This window comes from Anolis carolinensis, chromosome 2 (genome assembly GCF_035594765.1).
Source record: "Anolis carolinensis isolate JA03-04 chromosome 2, rAnoCar3.1.pri, whole genome shotgun sequence".
Classification (NCBI taxonomy): domain Eukaryota; kingdom Metazoa; phylum Chordata; class Lepidosauria; order Squamata; family Dactyloidae; genus Anolis; species Anolis carolinensis.
In genome coordinates this window covers 43,389,627-43,404,292 of record NC_085842.1, presented here as the reverse complement: position 1 = coordinate 43,404,292, position 14,666 = coordinate 43,389,627, and the positions used below count along the sequence as shown (strand labels likewise).

Here is a 14,666-nt window from a genome sequence, read left to right as displayed (position 1 = left end):
CACTAGGATTTTCGTAACAAGCAAGATATATTCTCCAACCAGAAGAACAATTCATTTCATATGATCTGGTTGAAATGTGTCACTCTTAGGGGCAGCCTCACCTCCAGACATGAATTTCATTAATACGGCACTATTAATGAAGCATCAACCAGAGGCTAATTGCAACAGTTCTCGCTTTCTGCTAATCAGGATGACCCGGAGGTCGGCTGAACACATTTTACTGAGTGTTTTAATGAGAAGACTATTGGAAAATTCAACAGCAGAAGGGTCTTGCCATGGCTGCCTTTGAGAATAAGAGAAAGTCATAAAACACACCAAGAAAAATTTACTTAGTTCATTAAGGCAAAACCCGACAGTAGGCTATTAAATGCCAAAGAACCAATCAATTCCCTGCTTATTAAAATGGAGGGGAAAATACTGCAGAACTCATATTGCAAACTACTACACACAGCAGTTTCCGGCTTCATTATAGTCTTTAGCAATTAGCTTAATCTGCTTCATAAAACTGCATATAACTCGTAACATGGCTGGTTATTCTAAATGAAATGAAGCCTCTTCACAAAAGGAAGATAATCTGCCAGAATTCCTCCTGCACTAAGTGCAAAAAAGAGTTGAAAGGACAAGACTGAATAATAGTAATAAATAATAATAAGCCTGTTCTGAAGTGCCATTTGCAAACCAATAGGTGAAGTTTTTATCTGACAACTTTCTTTTGTTTGGCAGAAGTTACAATGTTAGACATTGAACAGCTGCATTTTAATCTTTATTTTCTCTGGTGCGTTTGATCCAAATCTGGCCATATGATGAGATGACTGATTGGAAAAGACAATGAAGATCAGTAAAAATTAAGGCCGTAGAAAAACAGTAGGAGAGTCCCATGTCTCTTCCAATCCTACAAAAAATGACTGAAAATCCACCAGAAGAAAAAGTCACTGCCATTGCACCAATGTGGCCTACCCTGATGCCAATGCACACGGCTGCTCTATTACAATGGTAATGTCAAGGCAGATGTATCAAACAAGGTGCCTGCGCATCTGATAGAGTACACCTAACGGCACTCACATTAATCAGGGAAAAAAATAAATTCCAACAGTTCTCTACAAGGACAAAAAACTATTGAAGTCCCAAAGGTAAGATTGCTTCCCATCTGGTGATCCTCCTATACTTATCAATATGCCACAATTAAAAGGCCAGTGAATGCAGCATGATTTCACTATAGAAATTTGATGCAAAAGCAGAAACTGAGCAATATTTCTACGGAGCCAAAGCATCATTTAAGAATACAGGCAGTTCCCAAGTTACAAACATCCAACTTACAAATGACTCACAGTTAAGAATGTGGGTGAGACAACAGTAAGTGAGATAAATCAGTTATAACTGAAAGAGTTATGGGGAAAAGATGTCTCCACAGAAGGTTTAGCACCAAACCTTGTTTCCACAACAAGCAATTATCACAGGGAAAGTGAGGTGAAATCTTCTGAACTGAGGCACAGACAGTAAAGCAAACATGATAGGGGCGTTAACCCTTCCCAAAGCACTTGCCCTCTTCTCTTATCTTTCCCTCTCCCTCTCTCTCTATACACACACACATATGGCTGGAATTACACTTTAAATTGTACCTGTTCTGACTTACACACAAATTCAACTTGAAAACAACCCTACAAAACTTATCTTGCTTGTAACTTGGGGACTGCCTGTACTTGATTTATGAGATTCTCCAGGAAGGACTCCTGACTAGCAATAAAAGGCTGCTACAAAACAGAGCAACTAAAAAGCTTCAGTTTTCACAGTAGTAAAAAAATTAAACCTACAGTAGCAATTCGCATTTGAATCTATAACTGGTTAAAGTGCTTTTATTCGAAAAGCTGAATGAATATTGCATCTGATTCTCCCTGCTCAGATATTCTGTCATATTGCCATGACTCCTGTGGAGTGGCTTGTAGAGAGCATATTTATTTTGCTATCAGAGAGGGTTTGTTGTTATGGTTGTTGTTTGAAGATAATGAACATTTGATCAAACAGGCCTCTGAGAAAGAAAATCAGGTATTATGCAATAAAACATGTGTGGGTTCCAGTATTTGCAACAGCTTCTGCCACCAAACCCAGAAGATCTCACATTTGACTAAAACTGTTGTATAGTTTCCCACATAACTGGCAAAAAAACCCTTTCCAAACATTTGAAGGGATGGATATGACTGGAAAAGGGATAGTCATTTTAGTCTATGGTGCAAGAACACTGAAGAGCTTTGTGACCCATTAAAGACTACAGGCATATCTCACTGCACAAAACCTCTGATAAGCATGTTCCTTTCCAAATCCTTTTACACAGACCTTTAGTGCTGGATTGTAGTGGTATGTCTATATCACTGCTTCTTAAACTGTAGATCCTGATCCCAAATGGGGTACCCTTAGCACAATGTTGAAGTTGCAAAGAATTTGGAAATAGTAAAAGGTTTCTGAATGCCACCTAGATATTTACTCATATTTGCTAGCAACAAGGTGCAACGTTTACAATAGACTCTGCAGAAGATGCTTCAGCTGTACCTCATAAAAAGGGAAACTTGTTATCAGTAAATGTTTGATTTCTATACCTATGTTATACACCTTTATAGCCAGGATCACATAAACATTTATTGGGTGGAAAGGGGTCTAGAGTGGAAAAGATTTAAGGAGTCCTAGTCTGGAGTAAACAATACAGTAGAGCCTGAACTGGGAAAGAGCAGAATTCTGCTATAACCAATACCAGTGTAACCATGTGTGCTTGTTTACAACAAACAATGTAAACAGCTGCTGTCACCAGGATTCTTTACTGAACATGCATGAAGAAGAAGAAAAAAGGGAAGTGGCAATAAGATTGCCTCACTGTCTAGCCCAGCATGTTGAAAGGGGCACTGGGGAGAGAGAATAAAACTTTAAGTTTGGCCACCAAAATGGAAATAGTAACAAAAGTGAAGGCTGGTAAAAACAACCCTGAAATACTTCAAGTCCCAAGCATTTTGAATATGGGTACTCAGCCTATACTGTGTTTTCATCTTGATGGCTCTGCTCTTGGTGAGAATATCTCAGTTCAAATTAAGCTCAACAAAAGAGGAATTGAAGAGTAAAAAGCAGAAGAAGAGAGGACTCAAAATTGAGAATGGGAGATTTTTTTTTCTATGCTTTTCCATTGGAAGTCAAAGAATTCCAGATCTACCTCCAACCACTGTGACATATGGAGAAGTATAAAAATATGCTTACCCCCGATGGGTGGTCCAAGTAATATAGTGCAGCATTCCACGATAGTGACCAGTCCTACCGCACTTGTGAAGCGACTGGCACCCACAAGGTCCATGAGCGTTTCAAAAAGCATGGCGCAAACCATACCAAAAGCCAGTCCAAAAAAGACAGAATACACCACAAGGCCTGAATAGCCTGTGGCCAAAGGGCAGAGGAGGTGACAGGCTCCATTAAAAGCAATGGAGAAGCTGAAAAAATACTGAATCTTTGGCCTGACCCATTTGCTGTTTGCAATGATCCCAGTAGTTGGTCTGGCTATCATGTCAACTATGGCAAGGATTGAAAGGAGGAACGCGGCTGAATATTCATCAATCCCAAGGTGCTTCGCATAAGGAGCCAAAAAGACGATAGGGGCGAAAAAGCCTAGAAACATGAGCACATTCCCTATCAAATAGATCAGAAAGCCTCTGTGCTTGAAAAGAGAGAAATCTAGGAATCTGTTAAAATTCTCACAGCAGTTTTTGTCCTCCTTCTCTTCTTCGCCAGCCACTTCAACAAGGCCTAAATCAGGCTGCTCTTTTTGAAGGGTCTCTGTAGCTTGTTTGTTTGCTGGTCCTTTGGGGGGACCAGCTGGAGGTCTAATGGGTCGGAAGAGCGCTCCAGCCACACAGCAGTTAAGGAGGAGCGCCCCGAGAATGAAAAAGCTGCCCCTCCATCCAAACATGTCAAAAAGGAGTTGGTTCAAGGGGGCCAGTGTGCAGAGCATGACGGGGCTCCCTGCCATGGCCAGACCATTGGCGACTGGGCGTCTTTTCAGGAAATACTTCCCAATGATGATCACCGAAGGCTGGAGGTTGAAGGCAAGGCCAAGTCCTGCAAAGGAGAGAGTGAGAATGAGTGTCAGAGCCTTTCATCCTGCATTTGCCCTGCCTGAAATGAAGCCTTTTATCTGAGACCCAGATATTGTTTTCTATATTCGTAACCCCTTCATATTTTCCTATTGCAGGAAAAAGACCAGCAAAGGAAGAAAAGACAGTAAACATGGCAGTATCTATGTCCCTTCAAATTATTTGTCAGCCTATGATGACCCCACAAATTTCATAGGGTTATCTTAGTAAAGGTAAAGGTTTTCCCCTGACATTAAGTCTAGCCATGCCCAATTCTGGGGGTTGGTGCACATCTCCATTTTTAAGCCGAAGAGTCGGCATTGTCCATAGACACTCCAAGGTCATGTGGCCGGCATGACTGCATGGACCGCCGTTACCTTCCCACCAGACTGATCTCACATTTGCATTTTTTGATCTGCTAGGTTGGCAACTAGTATTCAAAGGTGGTTTTTCTGAAATATCATCAACAGCACCTGGAATTCATTGGAAGTCTCCCATCCAAGTACTAACTAGGGCTGACTCTGCTTAGCTTTCAAGATCAGACAGGATGTGCTATCTTTAGGATATTTAGGAGTATACAACAAAATGAAGAGAAAAGGGTGTTTTGATTATGCCAATGAACTGTAAGTAGTAACACATGTCTGTTAAAATTCTGTGCACAGATTGGGCTCCAGACAGATTTACACTGAAGGAAATCCAGTCAAGAAAAGCCCTTAAGTAGCGCATAAATTCATGGTTTGAGCTAGGAATGCCACATAAATAGACATACATTTTAACAGCAGAAGGTTTATGCTTTGACTAGACATGCATCAAATATTTTCTTGAATTTGTTTTGAAAACAAAATTACAAGCCCAGCTTGTTTCTAGGATCATTATTTTAAAAATAACATGTGGGTTGAAGCTGATCTATCAACTATTTTTGTTTCCTACAACTATGCATGTCTTAAATTACATTTTAATATAGTCTTGTTATAGAGAGATTTCAAAATGCAACTTTTGGGAAACTATATAAGACTTTTTATTGTACATCTTTAAAAAAAAACCTGGAGAAGTCTACCCTAATAAAGTTACAGCCACACCAGAAGAAATAAAGTGGAGAATGACACCCTAGAAATTAGATTCAGTGCCATCCAGCAAAAACATCATATAGTAACGTGTGTGTATGTGCCCTTACATCCGAGGAAATTCTCATGAGACTCATTTAAGATGTTTTTAGAAGAAGAAATGTCTGAAGAAGAATATTTCAAAACTAAACCTATAAAGTCAGAGATGATAATATAATGATACGGAAGTTAGATTTGATGCAGTGTTTAATCTTCCTTTCATCCTCTAACACAAAAAAGTAAATGGATGTGTTAATTTTCTTGTAACTTCAGACAACTCCATTTATTATCAGAAGACGTACCCTGATGCTACCGTGAGTTGCAGTAAATTAATTACATATCTTCACCTGCCATGAAGTGTTGTACGGAAACTCAGTTCCATAAGAGAGATGAATCCATCCTCATTTAATAGAGCAATAGCCCAGATTTTGGGACGTCTCATAAAGATGCTTCAGTGGACCTTAAATAGCTATAAGGAAGAGGTGAAGCAACAATATCAGCTGTTGCTACCTTCTCACTCATCTTCTTCCCCAGTACTTTTTCTTTACCAATGCTTTTTTAAAAATACTGTCATAAGGAAAAGGGAGCAGGGTTGTTTTCTGCTGCCCTGGAAATTAGGACTCAGAGGAATGGGTTCAAATTACAGGAAATGAGATTCCACCTAAACATTAGGAAGAACTTCGTGACCGTGAGAGCAGTTCAACAGTGGAACTCTTTGCCTCAGAGTCTAATGGAGGCTCATTCTTTGAAGGCTTTTAAACAGAGGCTGGATGGCCATCTGTCAGGAGTGCTTTGATTTTGCTTTTCCTGCATAGTAAGGGGTTGGACTAGATGACCTCTGTGGTTTCTTCCAATGCTATTATGCTATGATTTCCTCTGAATAGGTCAAGTGAATACAGGGGAATTAATGTGATTGTGGTGACAATGAGATGGCGGTTTCTTCTAGGACACCAGGCTTCACCAGCTAGGAATGCTGGCCTGGACAACAATACAAAGTGGACATTGAGTCACTAATATCTAATAGAAAATGGTCATGAACACTTGCATGGTATCAGTAATTTTCAGAGATGGAAACTGTCTTCTTGCTACAGATTCTTGTTAAGACTCTTCAACTGATTCTCCTCCTTCACTTGCATCAGAAAAGTCTGTAGTCCTCTTGATAATTGAGATAAGTGTTAATAAGACAGAAAATGTTTTTTTTAAAAACCCTCTACTCACCACTGACATGACCTATTTTACCAGGACAGAGCACATGTCCAGAGCATTATAGAAAACAGATGGTAGTGACCCGTAAAAGTAACATCATTAGGTATATTTAATTTGGAAGTCTAATTTGGAAAGAAAATAGGAAGGTTTTACCATTACCTGTGATGAGTCCAGCGCAGATGTACAGTTGGAAAATGCTTGTGCAAAAAGATGCAGAGACCATCCCGATGCCACACAGCAGACCTCCAAACATGACCACCGGTCGGCTGCCAAAACGGTTCACCAGGATACTGCTAAGGGGGCCTACAGAAATTGGGATGGGGAAAAATAGATCCCTGTAACATATATTGTGAAGGAAAATGCAATGTCAAGCTGAACTGGTTATTAAGGATTCAGAACTAATTTAAGCTTCAAGGGGTAGTAATAGTAATAATAATTTTCTTTCTAACCTGCCTCTCCCTGTGGTTCAAGGTAGGTTACAACATAGTTAAAACACATAATCATTGTAAACATTCTATAAAATTCACATATTAAAATGCATTTCTATAAAATACAGATATTAAAACATATTTCTATGCATATTAAAATACACCAAACAAAAATTAAACAGTATGTGAGTTTACAATCCATAATTAAAACTGATTGGGTAGCTCTGAGGAAATTACTGTTTGAGATCTAGCAATAATTCTGGACTTCCTTATCATTACTTTTTCTTAATTTAGTACCATGTGCCGGGTGCTTTGCACAGTAGAACAGAATGCTTGCCGCAAGGAGATTATGATCTAAATTTCAAGAGAAGTGGGGAGTAAAGAAGCAAACATGGAGGAGGGTATTAAAAAGGAATCAATAAGTAGTTGTTTTTGTTACATGGTGAGTTACAAGCAGAAGTGTGGTGGAAGCTGCTTCTTTGGAGGCTTTTAAATAGAGACTGGATGGTCATCTGTTTGGGGTGCTTTGATTGTGCTTTTCCTGCATGGCAGGGGGATGGACTAGATGGCCCTTGGGGCTTTCTTCCAACAAAAGTCGTTTCTGGTGTGAGAGAAATGGCCATCTGCAAGGACGTTACCCATGGGACTCCTGGATGTTTCTGATTTTTTATTTTTACCATTTTTGTGGGAGGCTTCTCTTATGTCCCCACTTGGAGCTGGAGTTGATAGAGGGAGCTCATCCTCACTCTCCCTGGGTTGGATACGAACCGGCAACCTTCAGGTCAGCAACCTAACCTTCAAGTCACTGGTCCTGCCAGCACAAGGGTTTAACCCACTGTGCCACTGCAGTTCATGCTGTAGGTACACATATAATCTGAGAAGATGAACTTCATGTATCTGATGTAATAAGACTCAAGTTAATGAAAATGTGTGCTGTAATATATATATTCATCTTTAAGATTCCACAATATTTCTTGTTAATCATGATGTTTAACTGCTACTCCCAATGTCAGAGACTTGGAGAAGAATTATGGTGCATTTTGTCACAGGTGAGTATCACATACCCCTTGGTTTTATGTGCTCTTTGACCAAAACTTTGGAGTTGTCCTTCATGGTAAACTATGGTAAGTTTCCCCTTTCCTTTTATGAAAAGGCCTTTTGGGGGGGGGGGGAGAGACCTTTAAAATCCTCTTTCTTAATTAAGAGAGTTAGGTGAGAATGAAGTCGAAGAAACAGCTGGCAAGAATCTGGCACACTCATAAAGCTGCCACTTGCTTTCCTTGACCTTGCTGGGAAAGCGTTGACAGATTCTCCTGCAAAGCTTCAGAACTGAGCAAGTGGCCTCTGAGGTCTAGTCAACAGCTGCTGAAGGTTTTATCAATACAGCCTGCAGCTTTCAAAAATGAAAAAAAAAGCCACCTGAGAACAACCATCACTATCCCGGAACATGGAACTGAATAATGGGGAATTTGGAGTGAAAATCTTCAGCTCCTCATAGTACTCAGATCTGCTAGCAACTGTGGTCCACCTGATTTCAACTTAGACCTAAAGTGTTCTGAGATCCTCTGATTAAAAATGATACAGGGCTTAAATATTTTAATAAAGGAAAGAGAAAGTGTGCATGTCTAACAGGGTTTTTCTTTTAGAAAAAGTCCCGTCAAGTCAATAAAACAACAAATTATACTAGATTCAAAGAATTGGAAAGGGCCCCAGAGGTCACTAAATCTCTCAACACAGGATTTCAAGGTGGAGCAATGGTTCCTAAACTTCCGTCCTTCTGTTGTTTTGGATTACAATTCCCAGAAGCCCCAGCCAACTTGACCAACAGCCAGGAATTCTGAGAGCTGAAATCCAAAACATCTGGAAAACCAAAGTTCAGGAAACACTGAGCTAGAGCATTCCCACATGTAGCTGATGACCAGCCTCTTTATGAAGACATCCAGATCTCGCCACCTCTCTAGGTAATTACTTTCATTTTTCAAAACATTCTTTTCACCACTTTTAATGTTCAATCAAGATTGATCCACATGAGGCTTATTAATAATAGATTACCCTCTGGGCCAGCAGAGAACATTCCCATACCCTTCTCTCTGCAACAGTCATATAAATATTGAAAGACAGCAATCATGTCATTCCCTGGTCTTCTCTTCACCAGGCCCCATCTACACTGCCATATAATGCAGTTTACTGCATTATGCAAATCTACATTGAAACTGCATTACAGTGTTCCCTCACTACTTCGCGGTTCACTTTTTGCGGATTCGCTGTTTCGTGGTTTTTCAATAACTCTAAAAGACTATTATAAATCATAAAAAATTACAGTTTACAGCCTAAGGAAGGAAGGAAGGAGAAGCCAAAGGGAGAGAAAAGGAGTCCAAGTGGCAACAGGAGGAGAAGGAAGCGATTTATCAACACACAGTTGGTTTATAAAGACTTAAAATAGTGTATAACTACTTAAATAATGTATAGATACTAAAATAAATATAGTGTCCCTACTTTGTGGATTTTCACTTATTGCGGGTGGTCCTGGAACCTAACCTCAGCAATAACTGAGGGAACACTGTATATAATCATCATCATCATTATCATCATCATTATCATCACAACAACAACTTTTTTTATATATGCCACCACCATCTCCCCGAAGGGACTCGGGGCCTTTTACACGAGGCCAAGCCCAGATTACAGCCATCAAAGAATAAAACACATCAGGTAAAATACAGTTGTACATGTTAAATATAATAAAATAACAATCAAGTTAAGGCATAACAAAGGTAATTTAAAACCTGAACGAGCTTATAAAAGCAATCTGGGCCAAAGTGCGTTGTAAACTGGAGAATGAAGTAGATTGTCAAAGTGCTACAATTGGTACGGGACTTGCCTAGGACACTTTGTCCAAACCCACTCTGAAACTACCCCTTCTGATCTCTCATTTACCCATCCCAATATGTGTGTGTATTGGACACATGTAGAAGTGTATGTGTTCTTTCGTATTTTTTGAAACCTATGGTTTAATTATTGCATCAACCATACATGGATCCTACTGCAGGATGACATCTTCCAGTAGCATGAGCAGTTCTACTTTTTCCTAATCACTAACTCAAGAAAGTACAACAATCTTCGTTCTTCAAGCAATTCTTGACCCTTTCTGCCAGGGTTTTTCCCTTTGCCAGTTCTGAGATAAAGACAGGACAGAAGTCCCATCAGGATTCTAGAAGGATGAACAAATGTGGACTTTCCTGGAAGCTGATGCAAACCTATGCAAAGAACTACTAATCTTTGTTGAGGTATGTGGATTGTACTCTGATCACTTCACAAAATCAAGCACCTTTTACTAATCTCTCAGACAAAGAAATACACTTTCAAACAAAGACGTTTGAGGTTCTACTGATCCCCAGGGAGCTTCCCTCTTGTAGAGCCTGCCAATAGGAAACAGAAAGGTAATTCAAGAGTAATAATAAAGTGAATTAATCAGAGATAATATTGCTGGTAGCGGTAATGCTGCTATAACAAGAAGAAAGTGAATATAGGCTAAAGAAGGTTCTAATGATAGTTGCAGGGAGGAAGCCTTTGCTAGATTGGAAATTTCTGAATAGACATTTTGGACATCTCTTGGATCATGGGAATTGCTAGATTATATAGGAAGGGTGGATGAATGTATACAGAAAAGTACACAAACACAAGTACATATTATACAAGTGTGGCCATGGGAATGAACATTACTACAGGGTTATAGTCCCTGGGGTTATGAACAAGATAGGTTCTAAGGGTTTGTTCTTAAGTTGAATTTGTATGTAAGTTGGAACAGGCTCGGCATGCAAGGGGCGGCCAGAGAAATAGGTAACTCTTCCCTCAAAGAGCTTCTTCCCGCTTCAGCTTCCTTGGGGGTGTATCTATGCTGTAGTAGAATAAATGCAGTTTGACACCACAACACGAGCCATGGCTCAACACTATGGAATCCTGGGGAGTGAAGTTTTACCAGGTTTTTTGGTCTTCTCTGCCTGAGAATACTGCTGCCTCACCAAACTACAAATCCCAGGATTGCATTGTATTGATCCATGGCAATTGAAGTGATGTCAAACTACATTAATTCTGCAGTGTAGATGCATCCTATGAGGGCTAGACAAGGAAAAAATGTGGGAGACAGAAACAGACATGAAGGAAAGGAAATGGCAGGGAGGGATAAAGGCAGGAAGCAAAGAAAAGGCGGAAAACATACAGAGACAAAGGAAAGGGAATGGGAGAAAGATATATGCATGAAAGAGAGGGAATGAGAGGAAGAAAACATGAAGGAAAGGGAATCGAGGGGGATGATACAGACACAAAGGAAAGGGATGGAAGGAAAATATACTGGCAGGAATGAAAGGGAATATGGGGAAAGATAGGCATGAAAGAAAGGAAATGGGGTAAGGGAGAGACCTGTTTATAACTAGGAGACGGATGTAAGTCAGATGTTCAAAAAGCAGGGAATTGGCTATATATTACTATAGACATATAAACCGCCATGGGAAAATGAAATTTTAATTCATCTGTCAGACTGTGGAGCAATATCAAAAGGGTTTTTTAAGGATTCTCGAAAGTAGTAATATTTATTAAAGAAATTGAGCATGACTCTTTCTTCTGGAACTATTTCAGAAGAGCAAAGCTAGTAAGCCAATATGCTCAAGCATATCTATGAAGAGAGGCCAGAAGGTCAACCCCAAGTAGTTCTTTTTGGTACAACAAATGACAGAGATTAAAGAAACCTGTCTGAACCAGATGATGTAATCTGCACATAATATTTTAGGATCAATGTTACAAAAGCAAGCAGGTGGGAGCAGAAAGGTCAAGCTCCTAATCTCTCTCTATTTAAACTGTTTTATCCCTACCAGGAAAAAAAACAGCGAGAACAAGGCAAAAGTAGCCACATCCAGAAACAACTAGAAATGGCTGGTCCAACCTTTATGCTACAAAATCTCTTAAGCTGTAATGACCATTCATTTTCCACTGTCTCTTAACAAAGTCTTTCCTAAATAAACACGGCCTTTATTATTGTCAAAACAATCTGATTAAGACCTCTAAACATGATCAGTTATCTAGGCACAGAAGCCGCTTGATCCATTGTAACATTTCATTTGTTTATATACTATGAGGCAAATCAAAGGCTAAGACTGAAAGAGAATCATTTTCAAGAGCCCTCAGCAAGATTGGATGCTTTTGAATAGCAACTGAATAGCTCCCAGCATAAGAGATTGTTTAAATAATGCCAGCTGCCTTATCTGGTAGGCAGATGTGGAAGGAGTTCGGATTAGTCTGCACAAGGTAATTGGCCTGTAAATATGACTAGTCTGATTGGAAGTGCTTTTCTGCATTGGTAATAGTTGCTAACTGAGAAAAGATTTACTAAGCCAGTCCCTTCAGTATCTCAGACATTCCTTACAGAAGATCTAGACTGTAGAATAAATGCAGTGTGATACCACTCAAACTGCCATGGCTAAATGCTACAGAATCTTGGAGTTTATAGTTTGGTGAGGCACCAGAACTATTTGTCAAATAAGGCTAAAAAAGACAAAAACTACAATTTCCATGATTCCATAACAGTAAACCAAGGCACTTAAAGTGGTGTCAAACTCCATTAATTCTACAATGTAGATGAACTCATGTAAAATGTGCTTTGGGATTAGAAAGTTGACCTGTCAGTCATTCAGCCTCTAACTCACTCTCTCTCCTCCAGCATTTTCTCAGAAAATGTAAACAGCTGGACATAATTTCCGCAGAGTTTCTAGCGGGAAGAAAATCCCACTACTAATTGCACTACTTGTTTCATATGGAGCTCCCGGTGTTGCAGTGGGTTAAACCCTTGTGCTGGCAAGACTGATGACTTGAAGGTTGAGTTGCTGACCTGAAGGTTGCCAGTTTGAATCAAACCTGGGAAGAGCGTGGATGAGCTCCCTCTATCAGCTCCAGCTCCATGCAAGGACATGAGAGAAGCCTCCCACAAGGATGGTAAAAACATCAAAACATCTGGACATTCCCTGGACAACGTCCTTGCAGACAGCCAATTCTCTCACATCAAGAAGTGACTTGCAGTTTCTCAAGTCACTCCTGACATAGAAAAAAAGCGTGTTTCATCACTAAAGATTCAAATAAATGATTACCAAGCCAAAGAATAATATCAAATACCTACAGTTGTTCGATTATGGAGTTTCCATTTTTTTATCCTAATGTTTATAATTGAGATCAGAGACATCTATGCCTAGATCTATATACTGGGAAAACTGGGAATGATGAGGCATCTTCCCTGCAAAGGGGGGCTCAGAACACAACACTGTCAACAGCAGAAATATATTGAAACAGGACATCTAAACTGAAGCAGTAATTTAATTGCAATCATTTCCACTATATGTGTTTAATTTCCCTAATATGATTACATATTATCAGTTATTTTATTTGCACCATATGACTAACAGCATAATATTTATTTGCACCTTCTCAAATTACTAGGCAAGATAATGCTTTGTTTGCCTCTCAGGGTGAGCAAAGTCTATCCATGGGATGTGAGGGTAACGGAACTGTTCATCTGCATTACGATTAACATACTTCCTGTGTGTTTCCAAAGTTTTGATTCAGACCAAACATGCTCTGCTTAAAACATTTACTAGGACTGATTCATACATAGGAGCTCATATTTATCCCACACTAACTTGGGTAACCGGCATTGCCCAGGTCATTTGAAAAGGTCAATTTTTAATTGTACAAAATGCATAAGGTTGTGGATTAATACAACTGACATCACGTCAGGTTAACCCCAAGAAAATCCATCAGTATTTAAATTTTAACTTTAAGCAGGTTTGTTCTAGATGCATCATTAGTGGTGTTCAATGTGCTCTCTGGCTGTAGGGTAAACTACAATTCCCACTATGGTGAGTCAATCCCCTCAAACCCCTCCAGTAGGTCGAGTTAGTCATGGGGGTTCTGTGTGGTAAGTTTAGACCAGGTCCATCATCGGTGGAGATAAGTTTCTTTTGTTGTGGGTGAACAACAACTCCTAGAAATGAAGGGCAGTTCCCCCCCCCCAAACCCCTCTAGTAATCAGATTTAGGCATATCAGGTATGTGTGCCAAGTTTGGTCCAGATCCATCGGTGTTTGGGTTCACAGTGCTTTCTGGATGTAGGTGAACTACAACTCCCCATATCAAGGTGAATTTCCCCTAAAGACTTCCAGTATCTTTTGCTGGTCATAGGGATTCTGTGTGCCAAGTTTGGTCCAATTCCATCTTTGGTGGAGTTGAGAGTGCTCATTGATTGCAGGTGAATTATAAATCCCAATACCTACAGCTCTAAAGTGTTCAGGCCAATTTCCCTCAAAACTCACCAAAATTCAAATTTGGGCATATCAGATATGTATGGCAAGTTTGGCCCAAAACCATCATTGTTTGGGTTCATAGTGCACTCTGGATGTAGGTGAACTACAATTCCTATAAATCCCTCCAAAGACCTCCAGTATTTTTTGTTGGTCATAGGGATTCTGTGTGCCAAGTTAGTTCCATGTCCATTGTTGATGGGGTTTAATGTGCTCTTAGATTGCAAGTGAACTATACATCCCGGTACCTATAACTCCTATAAGTCATGGTGAATTCTCGCCAAACCTCTTCAGTATGTTCAGTTGCTGATCAATTCCTCTGTTTGCTGTGTGCCATAGAAAATAATAGGAAAGTGTTAAGGGAGAAGCAGTGGGCAGGGTCATGCAATGAAGAGAGTAAGAAATACTGGGATGTCTGTGGTGGAGGAAAAACAGAAAATCTAGGATGAAATTATCCCCGTATGAAAGCCTTCACTTGGGTGGG

At 39.8% G+C, this 14,666-nt stretch overlaps 1 protein-coding gene across 2 annotated transcripts in view; it reads right to left on the bottom strand.

The window, feature by feature from the left end:
* Positions 1-14,666, bottom strand: part of LOC100555397 (monocarboxylate transporter 2) — a 67,903-nt gene that overhangs the window by 3,945 nt on the left and 49,292 nt on the right. For both annotated transcript variants that reach the window (XM_062969688.1, XM_008105401.3), the window contains exons 3-4: positions 6,572-6,715; positions 3,238-4,089 (exon numbers count right to left, since the gene is read on the bottom strand). In XM_062969688.1, the coding sequence (XP_062825758.1) occupies positions 3,238-4,089; positions 6,572-6,715 (996 nt within the window). The remainder of the gene's footprint in view (positions 1-3,237; positions 4,090-6,571; positions 6,716-14,666) is intronic.